A 12,563-nucleotide genomic window follows, 5' to 3' on the forward strand; every position below is an offset into this window, starting at 1 on the left:
AAATCAATAAGATAAGGTTTTAAATATGAAATTAACCTGCAAATACTAACTAACTTAATTACTATTTTTACTAATAACAACTTACATGCCGAACTAAGCTCAAGTTAGACATCGTGTTGGGGCGTTTCTGTTTTTATGATCTATATGCATCTTTCAAGCTTTTACAAACCTGAATAAAATGAACAGTCAAATTTAAATACATATACTTATCTCCAAAGCTGCCTAAACTTGTAAGCCCTGTTAGTTTAAAGTAATAAAATTTTTCCAAAAACAAGTGTAATATAAATATATATTTGCGATTTTAAAGCTGCTGTCGACATAATATTTTATTATTCAAAGGCACGGCCAGTTTAAATTATTGCATAACGTCAAGTTGGAAGCGCTTAACCTTAAGGTGGGATGATATGTATTATCATTAATGTCTAAATATAATATTTTTATCATAAAAACATCAATCAAGGGAATTTAAATTCAAATATATAACGAACCAATGTTATATGCGCCTGTTAACCCACCGGTTATGTTATGTTGCGCGCGTAGCAGATCAGCTGTTTTCTTTGAACATTTTCCAACACAGCTTAGCCGGCGGCCTATCGTTAATCGACTTCAGAAGGAATTGGCTTGGACTCCAAGCCTTGGAGTTTGTTTTTATCTAAAAGTTGAATTTTCCAACCAAAGAAACCATTTAATAATATTAATTCCTAAACAAAATGATGTCCCTACCCGATACGGATAGTGAGGATGAACTGCCACCTGGCTGGGAAGAGCGAGCCACCGATGACGGAACTGTTTGCTATGTGAAGTGAGTAAAGTCAAAAGTCAATTGGAGTCGTAAAAGAAAGATAATAAAATTTAATTATACTATTAGCCAACAAGGTAAAACGTCACAATGGACACACCCGAGAACAGGTCGGTCCAAGCGAATTACTGGTGAGCTACCCTTGGGCTGGGAGAAGTACTACGATGAGCAGGGAAAGCGGTTTATGTTCCTCAACAAGGAGACGCAGCAACGGACCAATGTCGATCCTCGTTTGGCTTTTGCCGTGGAGGAGCCCACACAGAATGTGGCCCAGGTGCGCCAGCGATTTGACTCTTGCTCGACGGCTCTGCAGGTTCTCCATGGAAAGGATTTGCATGGACGCACTGCCTTGATTACGGGTGCCAATTGTGGGATTGGCTTTGAGACCGCACGATCGTTGGCTCAACACGGTTGTGAGATCATCTTTGCCTGCCGAAACAGGACTTCCACAGAGGCTGCTATCGAAAGGATTGCCCAGGAACGTCCAGCAGCCCGTGCCCGCTGTCGATTCGCCGCCCTAGACCTCAGTTCCTTGAGATCAGTTCAGCGATTTGTCAAGGAAATCAAGGAGACCGTTAGGTTAGCTATTAGTTATTATATAACCTCTAAAAAATAACCCACTAACTTCAATTCTTATATATTGCAGCCATATCGACTTCTTAATCCTGAACGCTGGCGTATTTGCACTGCCTCACACAAAGACCGAGGACGGTCTGGAAACCACATTCCAGGTCTCGCACCTGTCGCATTTCTACCTGACATTGCAACTGGAGGCACTGTTTGATTACAAAACACGGATTGTTGTGCTGTCATCCGAGTCGCACAGGTAAATTGCAATTTGATCATTTTCACACGTAATTTGATTGAGGGGATTAGTTATAGAATGTATGATATACGATCTTAGAACGTAGATGCGCTGTGTTTGTGTCCCTTTTGCTGGAGTACAGTATAAACTATTGTTAACATAATCAAAACTTAATGCACTTTTTCGGTTTGTTTATATAGGAATTTAAACAAGCACTGATTCCATGGCCTATGTCAACTTTGTTTGAATATACTATGGCCATGGTTTTAGTGGATTTTAAAAGGTTTTTAACATATTGGAAATGTTGGAACTTCAAGAAAATCGCAATTTTTTATAAATTTTGCATTTTGGAGTAAAATCCTTTGAGCTCTCGTTTTAAAGTTTCATCATTTTTTGTGCTGACAAGCATTTTTTGCTTAAATATATTTAAATATAAAAACAATTTAAATCAAAGGAAAATTTTTAATAACGTAAACGAATTTGGAACCTGTCATAATTAAAAAATATCTGAATCGTATTTACATTTCATTCAATTTATGAGACAGAATAAAGAAAACATTTTGCAATAATTGTGCCAATTAGATTACTTGTCATTGAAGTCTAATTTATTCTTATCAAAAGCCAAAAAGTGATTTATTTATAAACTAGAATGGCGTCTGTTATATTGTTGTTATTAATCTAACAATGTGTTATACATCAAGCTCTAATAATAATAAATCTTTTAATCTTTTACAATGGAAAGTATCTCTGTATTACAGCGAGGTCACTCCAAATCTTGTGTCTGGTATCAAAAAAAAAACCAAAATAGATTATAGTGGATATATTTTAGTCGACACCCCAAGGCTTAAATGTGTGTCTGGCATTCCAAGTGGTCTTCTTTTATTTTTGCAAGTTGATTGCACTTTTATGAATCCACACAGTGGACTTTGGACCGACCGGTTTCTTTTCGCACTTTGCGGCCAAAACTATTCATAGCCCAGGCCAGAAATAAGTGTACGAGTGTATTCCGCCTCAGTCATGCCGGCTAGTGTAGCCTTTTCCAAAATGTATTTCTGTTTGCCACACATCTCGGGTTGTTGTTTTATTTACAATAGATGTTTTTCGGCTTGGTTCGATTTCAAGGCAAAACGTAAATGAACTTAGCTTGGAAAATATTGTTTTTTTCCCAGCCCAAAGGCTTCGTTTACATTTTGTGCTGCGCAGTCTTAAACAAACAAAGAGTCGAAGAAAAATAATTACGACGCTGACGCAGCTGTGATTGTACTATCAAAACCATAACCACTACTCCGGCCCACCCGTTCCCCTCTTAGTGATTTGTACATAAAGGCAATATGATCAGCCTCACGTGCAGAAGTAAGCACAGTGGAAAGCAAAGCTCTCTAGGGATCTTAAAATATATATAAATGACATTTTAAAAACTCTGATCTTAAGTAAAATGTCCTTCCCACAAACCATTATCTGCTCCTAAAAATTCATTTAAATTACTTTTTATCGTTACAACTAGTTATCCTTTAGAGGAAAGTTTTTTAAGGACAAGTTTCTTTATTCTTGCTTCTTTACTGCAATTACTGCTAAAATATATAAAAATATCTAAAGCTATCAACTTCTGTTCCATATTTCCAACAAACAAAGAACCCTTCAAAGCTCTGTCACATGGAAATAATCACCCACAATTCCCCTAATCTGCGCTAACTCGCTTAATTAAATTGATTAATTTAGGGAAACGAATGACCCACTGTGCGAGCTGTCAAAAAAAAAGAAATAAATAAATCATTGGTAAACGAATCTCGTGAAGCGGCGGAAGAAGCACAGCACAAATTCAGTCTGAAGTGGTGGTACATACATGGTTGTTATTGGAGGTGGTTTTGTATCTGCTGCTGCGTTCGTTGCTTGGCTCACGTACAACATTTTTTGTTTCATGGAACCGGGTACATATCTTTCTCTCACTCGGGCGAACGTGCAACAAAAGTCTCGTGCGCCATTTGGAGTACTCGCAGATAGTCATGTATGCCACTACCACCAGCACCAAACAAGCGTTCAGATATGATGAATTACACTTGGCTCCTATTGGGGTCAATGCGAGCTATCAAAAGTCGGTGCTAACTGATAATCACTTTCAAACGGCACATAAACAAATAATGCTGTTTGTGCAAATTTTCATTTATTTTCACACCAGCCCGCCGAAGTTATTAATTTACTTAAATGTATTCAGAAATTATTTATTCTAAAAACCGATTCAACAAATAACAACAAGTTAAATGTCGTTTATATTTCTCAAAGTGTTCAAAACAATATTTACATAAATATCTAGTTGATTTATATTTTTGTTTTTGTAAGAAAGTTAGTGTTTATTTTTGATATTATTATCATTTAATAAGAAAAACATTTATATTAAAAAGAGTCATATCTTCTAGCTATCAAAATAAACTAACTTATACTATACAAACTTCATAACTGCCATTTAATAATGGCCAATCGAAGTAATAAAAAAAACTTGCTTGCTTGTATTTGCAATTTAAATTACTTTCATCAGCCATTTGTCAGTCTGTAGAAATAAATAATTTGTGTAAATATGCATATTAAAGCCAGTCCAGATAAAGAACACTTAATTGCTTAGCCAGTACCTACCACAACAAAACAAAAAACACCATCAACGGGTTAAGCTTATTGTATGGATGCCGACTGCGGCCCATACTTATAAATAAAACAGAATTTGCATACATTTTGCGACGTTATATTTACATCGCCCCCAAGCCGAGCGCTAAGATTCCATAAAATGAAAACAAATCCAAAGTCCAAAATGTGCGCAGCGGTGTTTGAGGATAGAAATGTTTTCTATGTTGCGGCTCTTAGTTCTCCGGAATATATGCGACTTGCTCATGCGCTACTCTGAAAGATGTTGGGGCTTCCCCCAGTGAAGTGTTTGAGAATAACTTGGGGTACTCTAGAAAGTTCAATATTCATTTCCGAATGTCCTTGTTCATTGTGTGGCTTTGTTTTCGCCAGCCACACACTTGTTGGCGCCATTGTCCATTGTCACTGTCACCAGCAGCTACATATTGTGTGCCCTGCACTCTGTTGATTCGGTTTATGCCCTCTGCATCTCGTTAATGAAGAGCGTTTAGAGCCGGCTATGCCATTGGCAAAGCCAATCAAGACTCGTTTTGCGATTGTCGGCCGGCGAGGGCAAAGTCCAGTGGGTTCAGCTGGACGAGGAATGTGTATGTGGGACTGGCTGGCTGACAAAGAAATGCGTCGTTAACAATCTATATACAACATATACTTCCTTGCAGATTTGCCAATCTCCCCGTAGAGAATCTGGCCGTGCATCATCTTTCCCCGCCCCCGGAGAAGTACTGGAGCATGATGGCCTACAACAATGCCAAGCTGTGCAATGTCTTGTTTGCCCAGGAACTCGCCCAGGTGAGTCATGACCAAATTAAGTTAAAATCGGGTCAATTAGATGCAATTTGTCAACCCTTTCTATCCAGCGCTGGAAGCAGCGAGGAATTTCTGTGTTCAGCCTGCATCCAGGCAATATGGTATCCACCGACCTGTCGCGAAACTATTGGTTCTATCGCCTGCTCTTTGCGATAGTGCGTCCCTTTACGAAGTCACTGGTAGGTTGGACGCGAATTTTTTATAAAGAAAAAGCTCTCACTACGTTTTATTTGTAATTCGATATTACAGCAACAGGCGGCTGCCACGAGTATCTACTGCGCCACAGCCAATGAGCTGACGGGCTTGTCTGGACTGTACTTCAACAACTGCTTCTTCTGCGAGCCCAGCAAATTGTCCAAGAGTGCTGCACTGCAGCAGCAACTTTGGCAACTCAGTGAGAACTTGATTTCTGAGCTCCTGGAAGAGGAACAGCATTAACTTTCCAATTGGTTAGATTTCAATATATTTATATATTCCGGGGAGATCAATTCTCTGAAAGTAACTGGGAAATTTATAAGCTTTTTAATTTTTAGTTGATAAATAAAAAGATGTTTAGATTTTAAATTAAATGAAAATGTTTTCAAATGTGATTGACAGAAATATAATGTTTTTATGAAAAATTTATCTTTTTATGTCCAAATATTAGTTTAATTTCATGAACTTTACTACTTCTACCATCAGCAATTTCAAAAAAACTCAACAAATTTAAATAGCTTTAAAAATATATTGTATTTTTTACTTTTTACACTAAACACGAGTATACATTTTTTAGTTTTGTTTTGATTGATCAAGTCTTAATTGTTAGCATTTAAATAACAGCCTAAGTACTAGCTAAGGAACTCTTTGGGGGACTAGAAATCGGAGACACGTCCTTTGCGCTCCCAATCGCCATATCGCGTGGGTTCCGGTCCAGCGGGTCCACCGATCTCGCCCGTATACGGATTGGTCTGGTTTGGCCAGGGCTTGAGGGGCTCCTTCTCCTGGTAGGGATGGCGTGAGAACTCGTCCAGTTTGCCCAGCGGCGTCTTGGCGCGCAGCTTCTTCTGGAAAGCCATAAGTTTCTCGGTACGGGTCTTGGGTTCCTTGATCTCCACAACCATGTCACCACCTCCGGCTGCTGCCCTCCAGGCTCCGCTCGTGGAAAGATAGCTCACTAAATTTAAAATAGATCGTTAGGATCAGCACTACTAAACAGTGACACTGGCTGAAGCACACACACACCTTGCTTGCCCACTTGGGGAAGGGCTCGCGCAGTTTGTCTGGCCATAGATTGCATTTTGTTAGGATTTTTTATATCAGTTATGCAAGATGCCGGTAATTCTTCGGGGCTTCCGTTTGTTTTTTGAAGTTATTCACTTGAAATGTTCACTTCCGTTTGGGAGTTATTGTCACTCGCTTGATTATGCGCGTCTGAATTAAAATCGGAGGCTGAGATTGGCTTTTATAGCCCGCGTCGCTGCCATTCGGTTTCTTTATTTATTTTTCCATATGGTAGATGGTACGTGAAAATGTACTAGATATAGCACGAAAACTGCTTATCTGAGACATAAGCCATGGAGGAATACTTTGATGAACATTTAGCTGTGACTGAAACCTCTAACAGTCTGGCAACGATCTGTGCTAATTTCTAACTGGCAACACTAGTATTCAAAATGCGAACGTTTCGCTTGTGAAATATTATTAAAACTTTGAGGATTGATTTTTGATTGTTTGTTGTTGTTGGTTGTTATTGGTTGTTGAAACAGTTAAAAAAGTAACTAAGCGAAAGTAAATAAAACTTAAGATATTGAGTGCTAGGAGTCTCCATATTATAAAAACATAAAATTCTAAAGAAAATCATTTTTATATTGTTTATTATTACATTTAAGAAAAACTATCTCATTCGAAGTTCGAACATTTTTTTTTAATTATATTATTTTCAAATTGTTTTGTTTTATTTATTTAATAAACTTTTTTCTTGTGGTTTCCAGTGATGATGCTTTGGTGTTATGATGCATCATTTTAATAAGTTATATTTTTTTTATACAACTTGGTTACGGCAACTTTTTTATTTTCAGACATAAGCTGAATAAGCTGTAATTCCAAAACGAATTTTAAACTTATCTCAAAAATCACAAAACCCACTTGTTGACTTTTCAGCAAAGAATCAGGGAAGGAATACGTTTTTAAACGGATTGAAACTCCGTTGACCGATTGTACTATAACGATAGGTTTTGTAACCATTCATTCATTCAACGTTCAATGACGTCTAATCAAATACTCAATGTATTCAAGACTGGCAAAATCTTTTTGATTAAAGGGATTAAAGGGAACTTATATATGACTATATAATCGATTGGCTGTCACTTTGATTTTCCCAATAGTAAGGTTTCCGTTGTGTTGTCATATATCAAGTTGATTAGAGGCATCGATTGGTTGAATCACAAATAAGCTCACCCTTTTCATATTTTAAACATCGAAGTGCACTGTTTAAGGTCGCCTGGGGGCTCATCTTATCGCCCTGAACCATCGCAATTGAGAGCAAGCGATTAGGAATTGGGGCCCGGACATTATCTTGGCTTATCAGTTTAAAACCAAGACCCTTCAGTCCATAAGGTAAGAAACCCAAAATTGAAAAACATTAATCGCAGGTTGAAGTTTACCTTTATATTGCTCATAATGCGAGTGCTCTCGGTTCAGGAAACTCCAATATTTTAAACACTCACAAGGTATCATTAAACTTGGAGCCATTGAACCGAAGAGTTGCATTTAATCTCTACGCGATTTACAAACTATAAACTGAAGTCTTCAGAGACACTGGGAGAAATTGTGTTTAATATTTGGAAGCTTTATTGATAAAATGGACTTTAAATGTATTTTATAACTTATATAATTTTATAACTTGTATAAGCTGGTGAAGATTGGAGACCAACTGCAATGCAATAGGATTTTGGAATGCCAACCTTTATATGTGATGTTTGGTTTCATAAACATTAAGCTGTGATTAAATTTCTTTCAGTGCTCCTTAATTAACATTTAGTAAAGTTCTGTATCATTTTATTCTGACAATTATGTTTATTTTCCCCGCCGTTCTATATAGCTGTCTTGTCGTATTGAAAATATTTTCCAACCGCCAGTTCAGTCGTTATCAAGTCGGCATTCGAAGTGGTCGAACCCCCAATACTAAGATACTGGAACATCGAATGGATTACGTCCACTGAACTATTCAGGACTCCAATTAAATTGAATAAAAATAGTTCTAGAGTTTCTTTAGAGACGATTCCAATGGGAATGTTTGCAACTTGAGTTGCATTATCAGAGGTGCCAGATAACCTCCACCCTGCTACGTGGACTTGGACTCGGATCACATCAGATCAGACATCATAAGGAAGTGGAAGAAATCAGACAATCTTCATATTTTTCAACTGTGCAGACGCAACAGCGAGCAAAGACCCCATTCGAGTGAGTTTCTAAAAAAATTAAAATAAAGCAAACAACTATTATTAGTTTATATTTTTAAGTTTAAGTTAAGAGAAGTGATAAGTTTGGGGCAATGCAGTAAATTTCTATAAAAACTCCTATTTGAGATGAGCTGACTAGCCTTTATAGACAAGGATCATAAAAATATCGTATTGAAAAATAGGTTAATTGCCCTTCTTTGGGCGAATACGTAAGATTGGCAAAAAGTGAAGTGAAGTAGCAACGTAAAATCCGTTCCGGAAATCAGATTAACTCCATTTTTACTAATTAAAATATTAAATACTGAGGTCTAAACAAGATTTTCTTTGTGTCAACATGTGAGCTACAGAATAATTGACTAGCTAATGTCCTAGTCCAAGAAGTTAGACTGGTAAATTAACGCAACACAGTATTTAAAGAGCTTAGCCAGCAATTACGAGTAGTTTAGCATGACACCGGTAATATTAAAAACGAGTTGAGCATGGCCAATTTATATGTTAACTAAGCTATAAAACTCTCTTTCTATTTTTAGGTCTAACACTGGAAATCATAACTATGATTGGAAAACAGCGCATTTTGCGGACAAGTGCGGCAGGTCTGCTTTTGGCCACTTTCAGTCTTTTCTCGGTGGTTTATATGGAACAGATTGAACGTTGGATGATCGAGTGGCTGATGGTTCTGAGGCCAGGAACTCTGATAACGAATCTTTGGCAATCGCCTTCCATGGATATAAACGTGGATCTGTATATTTTTAATTGGACAAACTCAGAGAACGTAAGCGATCCCACAGTGAAGCCGAGATTCGAGGAGCTTGGACCTTACCGCTTTACGGAACGGATGCAGAAGGTCAATGTGGAGTGGCACGATGAGAACCACACGGTGTCCTATAGACGTCGCAGTCGGTTTGATTTTGTGCCAAACCTCAGTGCTGGTCATCCCTCAGATCCCATCGTGGCTCCTAACCTGCTAATCGTTGGCTTATACCAGAAGATGATGACTTGGAGTCCTATGGTCAGATCCCTCATGATGATGGCATTAAATCTTTATGGAAAGGAGCACACAATGGTCCGGCCCGCTAGGGATTGGATGTTCGACGGATTCGACACGCCGTTGATCAAGATGAGCAAGATAGTGCCACCAACACTGGTTCCGGAGGTGAAGTTCCCTTATGAGAAGATCGGCTATGCATATCCAGTAAGTCTTGACAAGCTATACAAAAAAACATTTATTTTTAATATTTAAAACTTATTCAATTCAGCGCAATGGTAGCATGGAAATCTACGGCCATCACAATGTCTACACAGGACGTGATGAATTCAAGAAACTGGGTCAAATAGCTAGATGGCGATATAACAATGTAACAGAAGCCAGTCCCAGGTGTAAATTAAAGGGCAGTACTGGGGAGTTCCACCCAATACCGCTGGTGATGGGTAAGACCCATATCATACTTCCTGCCGGACCTGTGCCGTGAGCTACAAGTGGACTATTCCGGGACCACAATCTTCGAAGGTGTCGAGGCATTCGTGTACAAGGGCAGTGCACGCAACATGGCAAATGGTAAGTCAAACATAAATAAAGAAGATGGAATATTGTGATGATAAAATTTTTGATTTTTTATTCTAGGCACTGAAAACCCTGATAATAGTTGCTATTGCCAAGATAACTGCCAGGAGGTGAGATCCGGTCTACTCAACATATCCTCCTGCTGGTATGGGGCACCTGTCTTTGCGTCCTATCCGCACTTTTATAAATCGGATCCCTACTACGCGGAGCAGGTGGAGGGCATGAAACCCGACAAGGATCGCCACGAGATGGTCATTATGTTGGAGCCTAAAACCGGAATGGTGTTGGAAATCAAGGCCCGCATTATGGCTAACTTACTAGTCGAACCAAAAACCCATTTGTGAGTACACTTTTACAGCTTAGATTTTACTACCATTTTTTTTTCCAAGAAAATGCACATAAAATTTATACAGAAAAAGAAAATGTATACTTTTTGGAAATACTTCACTCTTAAATAATTTTATCAGACGGAAATTTTATAAAATTGTTTTTTCGTAGAATACGAGGTGTGTTCAAAAAGTAAGGTGACTCTTCAAATTTCGCGAATTTCAAATTTTTCGATTATCGAAACCTTTTAGAAGTTATACGAGGTGTGTTCAAAAAGTAAGGTGTCTTTTCAAATTTCAAATTTTTCAAATTTTTCGATTATCTTCAGTTTTGGGAACAAGAAAAAGTCACATGGGGCCAAATCCGGTGAATATGGTGGCTGAGGCATTATTGTGGTGTTGTTTTTGGCCAAAAAATCCAAATCCTTTGATCCATATTTTTCGATAGCAAAAAATCGCCGAGCTCGCAAAACAACTTGTAACTTTACGCCTCTCACAACCAAACAAAAGAGGATGTTCCATTGAAACTTGGTACAGATGTTAGGGAAGAGTGTACCAATATAACAAAACAAAAAAATCGATAATCGAAAAATTTGAAATTCGCGAAATTTGAAGAGTCACCTTACTTTTTGAACACACCTCGTACAATGAATAATTTTAAAATGTACATAATCTTATACAAATTCGAAATTATACTCCATTCAGCTTTAATGACATTTTTTAAGCCTTACTATTCATGAAACCAAAAATTCTTTCTTTTAAAACGGAAAGTAAAATAATCTGGAAATCTCTTCCGACTAAAAACGATTAAAATTCGTAATTGGAAAAGAATTCCAAATATCATTATTATTCAGATATTTTTTACTTCTTAGTAAAATTTTAAATATTTTAGAATATATCGCAATGCGAGGAAAACTTTCTTCCCCTTGATCTGGGCTGACTATAATGTGCGCATCACGGACGATCTTCTGGGTTATGTAAAGTTAATACCAATTACGGAGATGGTGGGCAAGATCTGTGGCATCTTAGGCGTGGCTTTGGGAGTGGTGATGGTCTTCTGGTATCCCCACCAGATGATCTGGCAAAAAAGCTATATGCAGAAGATCGAGATTAATACCCTGGAGACGACCAGGACGACAGATTCCACGAAAAATAATGGTGTGGAGGATTCACCGCTGCTAATAGGATTGCAATACACGGGGACCAAAGATGGGGCGGGAAATTTAAACTGAGGTGTTTAAGTTAACTAAGTGTTTATCATGTCATAATTTTAAGTTAGCAAGGTTTTTCTTGCCTAGTCTACAGTTTAAGCCAATAAATGGTAAATGGTGTTCAAATACTCGGTACCTGAAATGTATCGATTTTATAAAGTATGCCCTAATTTCGACTTTTACTGTTGTATGGGATTGCTTGTTGGTATTTCTTATCGCACTGAATCATACAGTTATTTACAGGCATTCAGGAAAAATGGTTTGACACTGATTAGTGATAAATGCATGCCATTTATTTGTGTTGAAATAATAAGAGGTTCGAATCGCCTATTAGCAATGAACTGGAATCGCCTCGACCGATGCACTTATGTATGTACATAACCGTTTCAGAACCGATTCAAGAAAATGCTGAGACCAAACCTGTTTGGAAAAAAACAAGAGAGTGCAAGAGCATAAAAATGAGAGAGCATTTAACGTTTGCTCATTTGGCTTACGCCGCTATCTGACTGCACCCTACAATTGCCGAAGCCCATTGATTGAGATGTTAAGGGTATGCATAATATGTAAATTTAAATAAATAAGACATTATTATTTTGTAACTCGTTTAAATAATAATCAAATCTGAATATTGAATAAATTTTACATTCCATATTTGTATCATATATCTTTAAAAGGATATTTCTTATGTATTAATAGTTTTCAGGATTCTATAGACATTTTTTCGTTTCGTCAGCTGGTAACACTATTTCCATTAACGTTTAACAGTGGCGCAAAGGGTTTTTGATATTCACCGTGGCCGACCGCATTTGGACCTTAATGAAGAATAAATAATTGCTGCTTGGTGGTGGCTCTTTGGAAAATACTTATTTAGTCGCAGGCGCGGCGCCGCTCAGACAAGTTCGCTCTCATTCGCGCGCGTCAGTTCAAGATCAACAATAAACGGTGCGTCGTCTTTGCCCCCTGAAACCCCGCAAGTGGGA

The 12,563-nt window shown here is 37.9% G+C and overlaps 3 protein-coding genes across 3 annotated transcripts; 2 read left to right on the forward strand and 1 right to left on the reverse strand.

Moving 5' to 3' along the window:
* Nucleotides 1-516: 516 nt before the first annotated feature.
* Nucleotides 517-5,547, forward strand: LOC108118338 (WW domain-containing oxidoreductase). The gene is made up of 6 exons (XM_017230972.2): nt 517-802; nt 869-1,378; nt 1,446-1,625; nt 4,898-5,027; nt 5,096-5,224; nt 5,295-5,547. Exons 1-6 carry the CDS (start codon nt 711-713, stop codon nt 5,481-5,483), a joined length of 1,230 nt encoding a protein of 409 aa, XP_017086461.2. The 5' UTR covers nt 517-710; the 3' UTR covers nt 5,484-5,547.
* Nucleotides 5,548-5,755: 208 nt separating this feature from the next.
* On the reverse strand, nt 5,756-6,524 carry LOC108118339 (succinate dehydrogenase assembly factor 4, mitochondrial). The gene is made up of 2 exons (XM_017230973.2): nt 6,267-6,524; nt 5,756-6,198 (listed from the first exon to the last, which is right to left on the reverse strand). Exons 1-2 carry the CDS (start codon nt 6,319-6,321, stop codon nt 5,897-5,899), a joined length of 357 nt encoding a protein of 118 aa, XP_017086462.1. The 5' UTR covers nt 6,322-6,524; the 3' UTR covers nt 5,756-5,896.
* Nucleotides 6,525-8,103: 1,579 nt separating this feature from the next.
* On the forward strand, nt 8,104-11,745 carry LOC108118315 (protein peste). The gene is given in 6 exon segments (XM_017230931.2): nt 8,104-8,486; nt 9,016-9,677; nt 9,742-9,915; nt 9,917-10,040; nt 10,107-10,386; nt 11,265-11,745. Coding segments are annotated over 5 exon segments (1,557 nt in total). The 5' UTR covers nt 8,104-8,486; nt 9,016-9,038; the 3' UTR covers nt 11,605-11,745.
* Nucleotides 11,746-12,563: the final 818 nt, after the last annotated feature.

This window comes from Drosophila eugracilis, unplaced genomic scaffold, assembly GCF_018153835.1.
Source record: "Drosophila eugracilis isolate 14026-0451.02 unplaced genomic scaffold, ASM1815383v1 contig_386, whole genome shotgun sequence".
NCBI lineage: Eukaryota > Metazoa > Arthropoda > Insecta > Diptera > Drosophilidae > Drosophila > Drosophila eugracilis.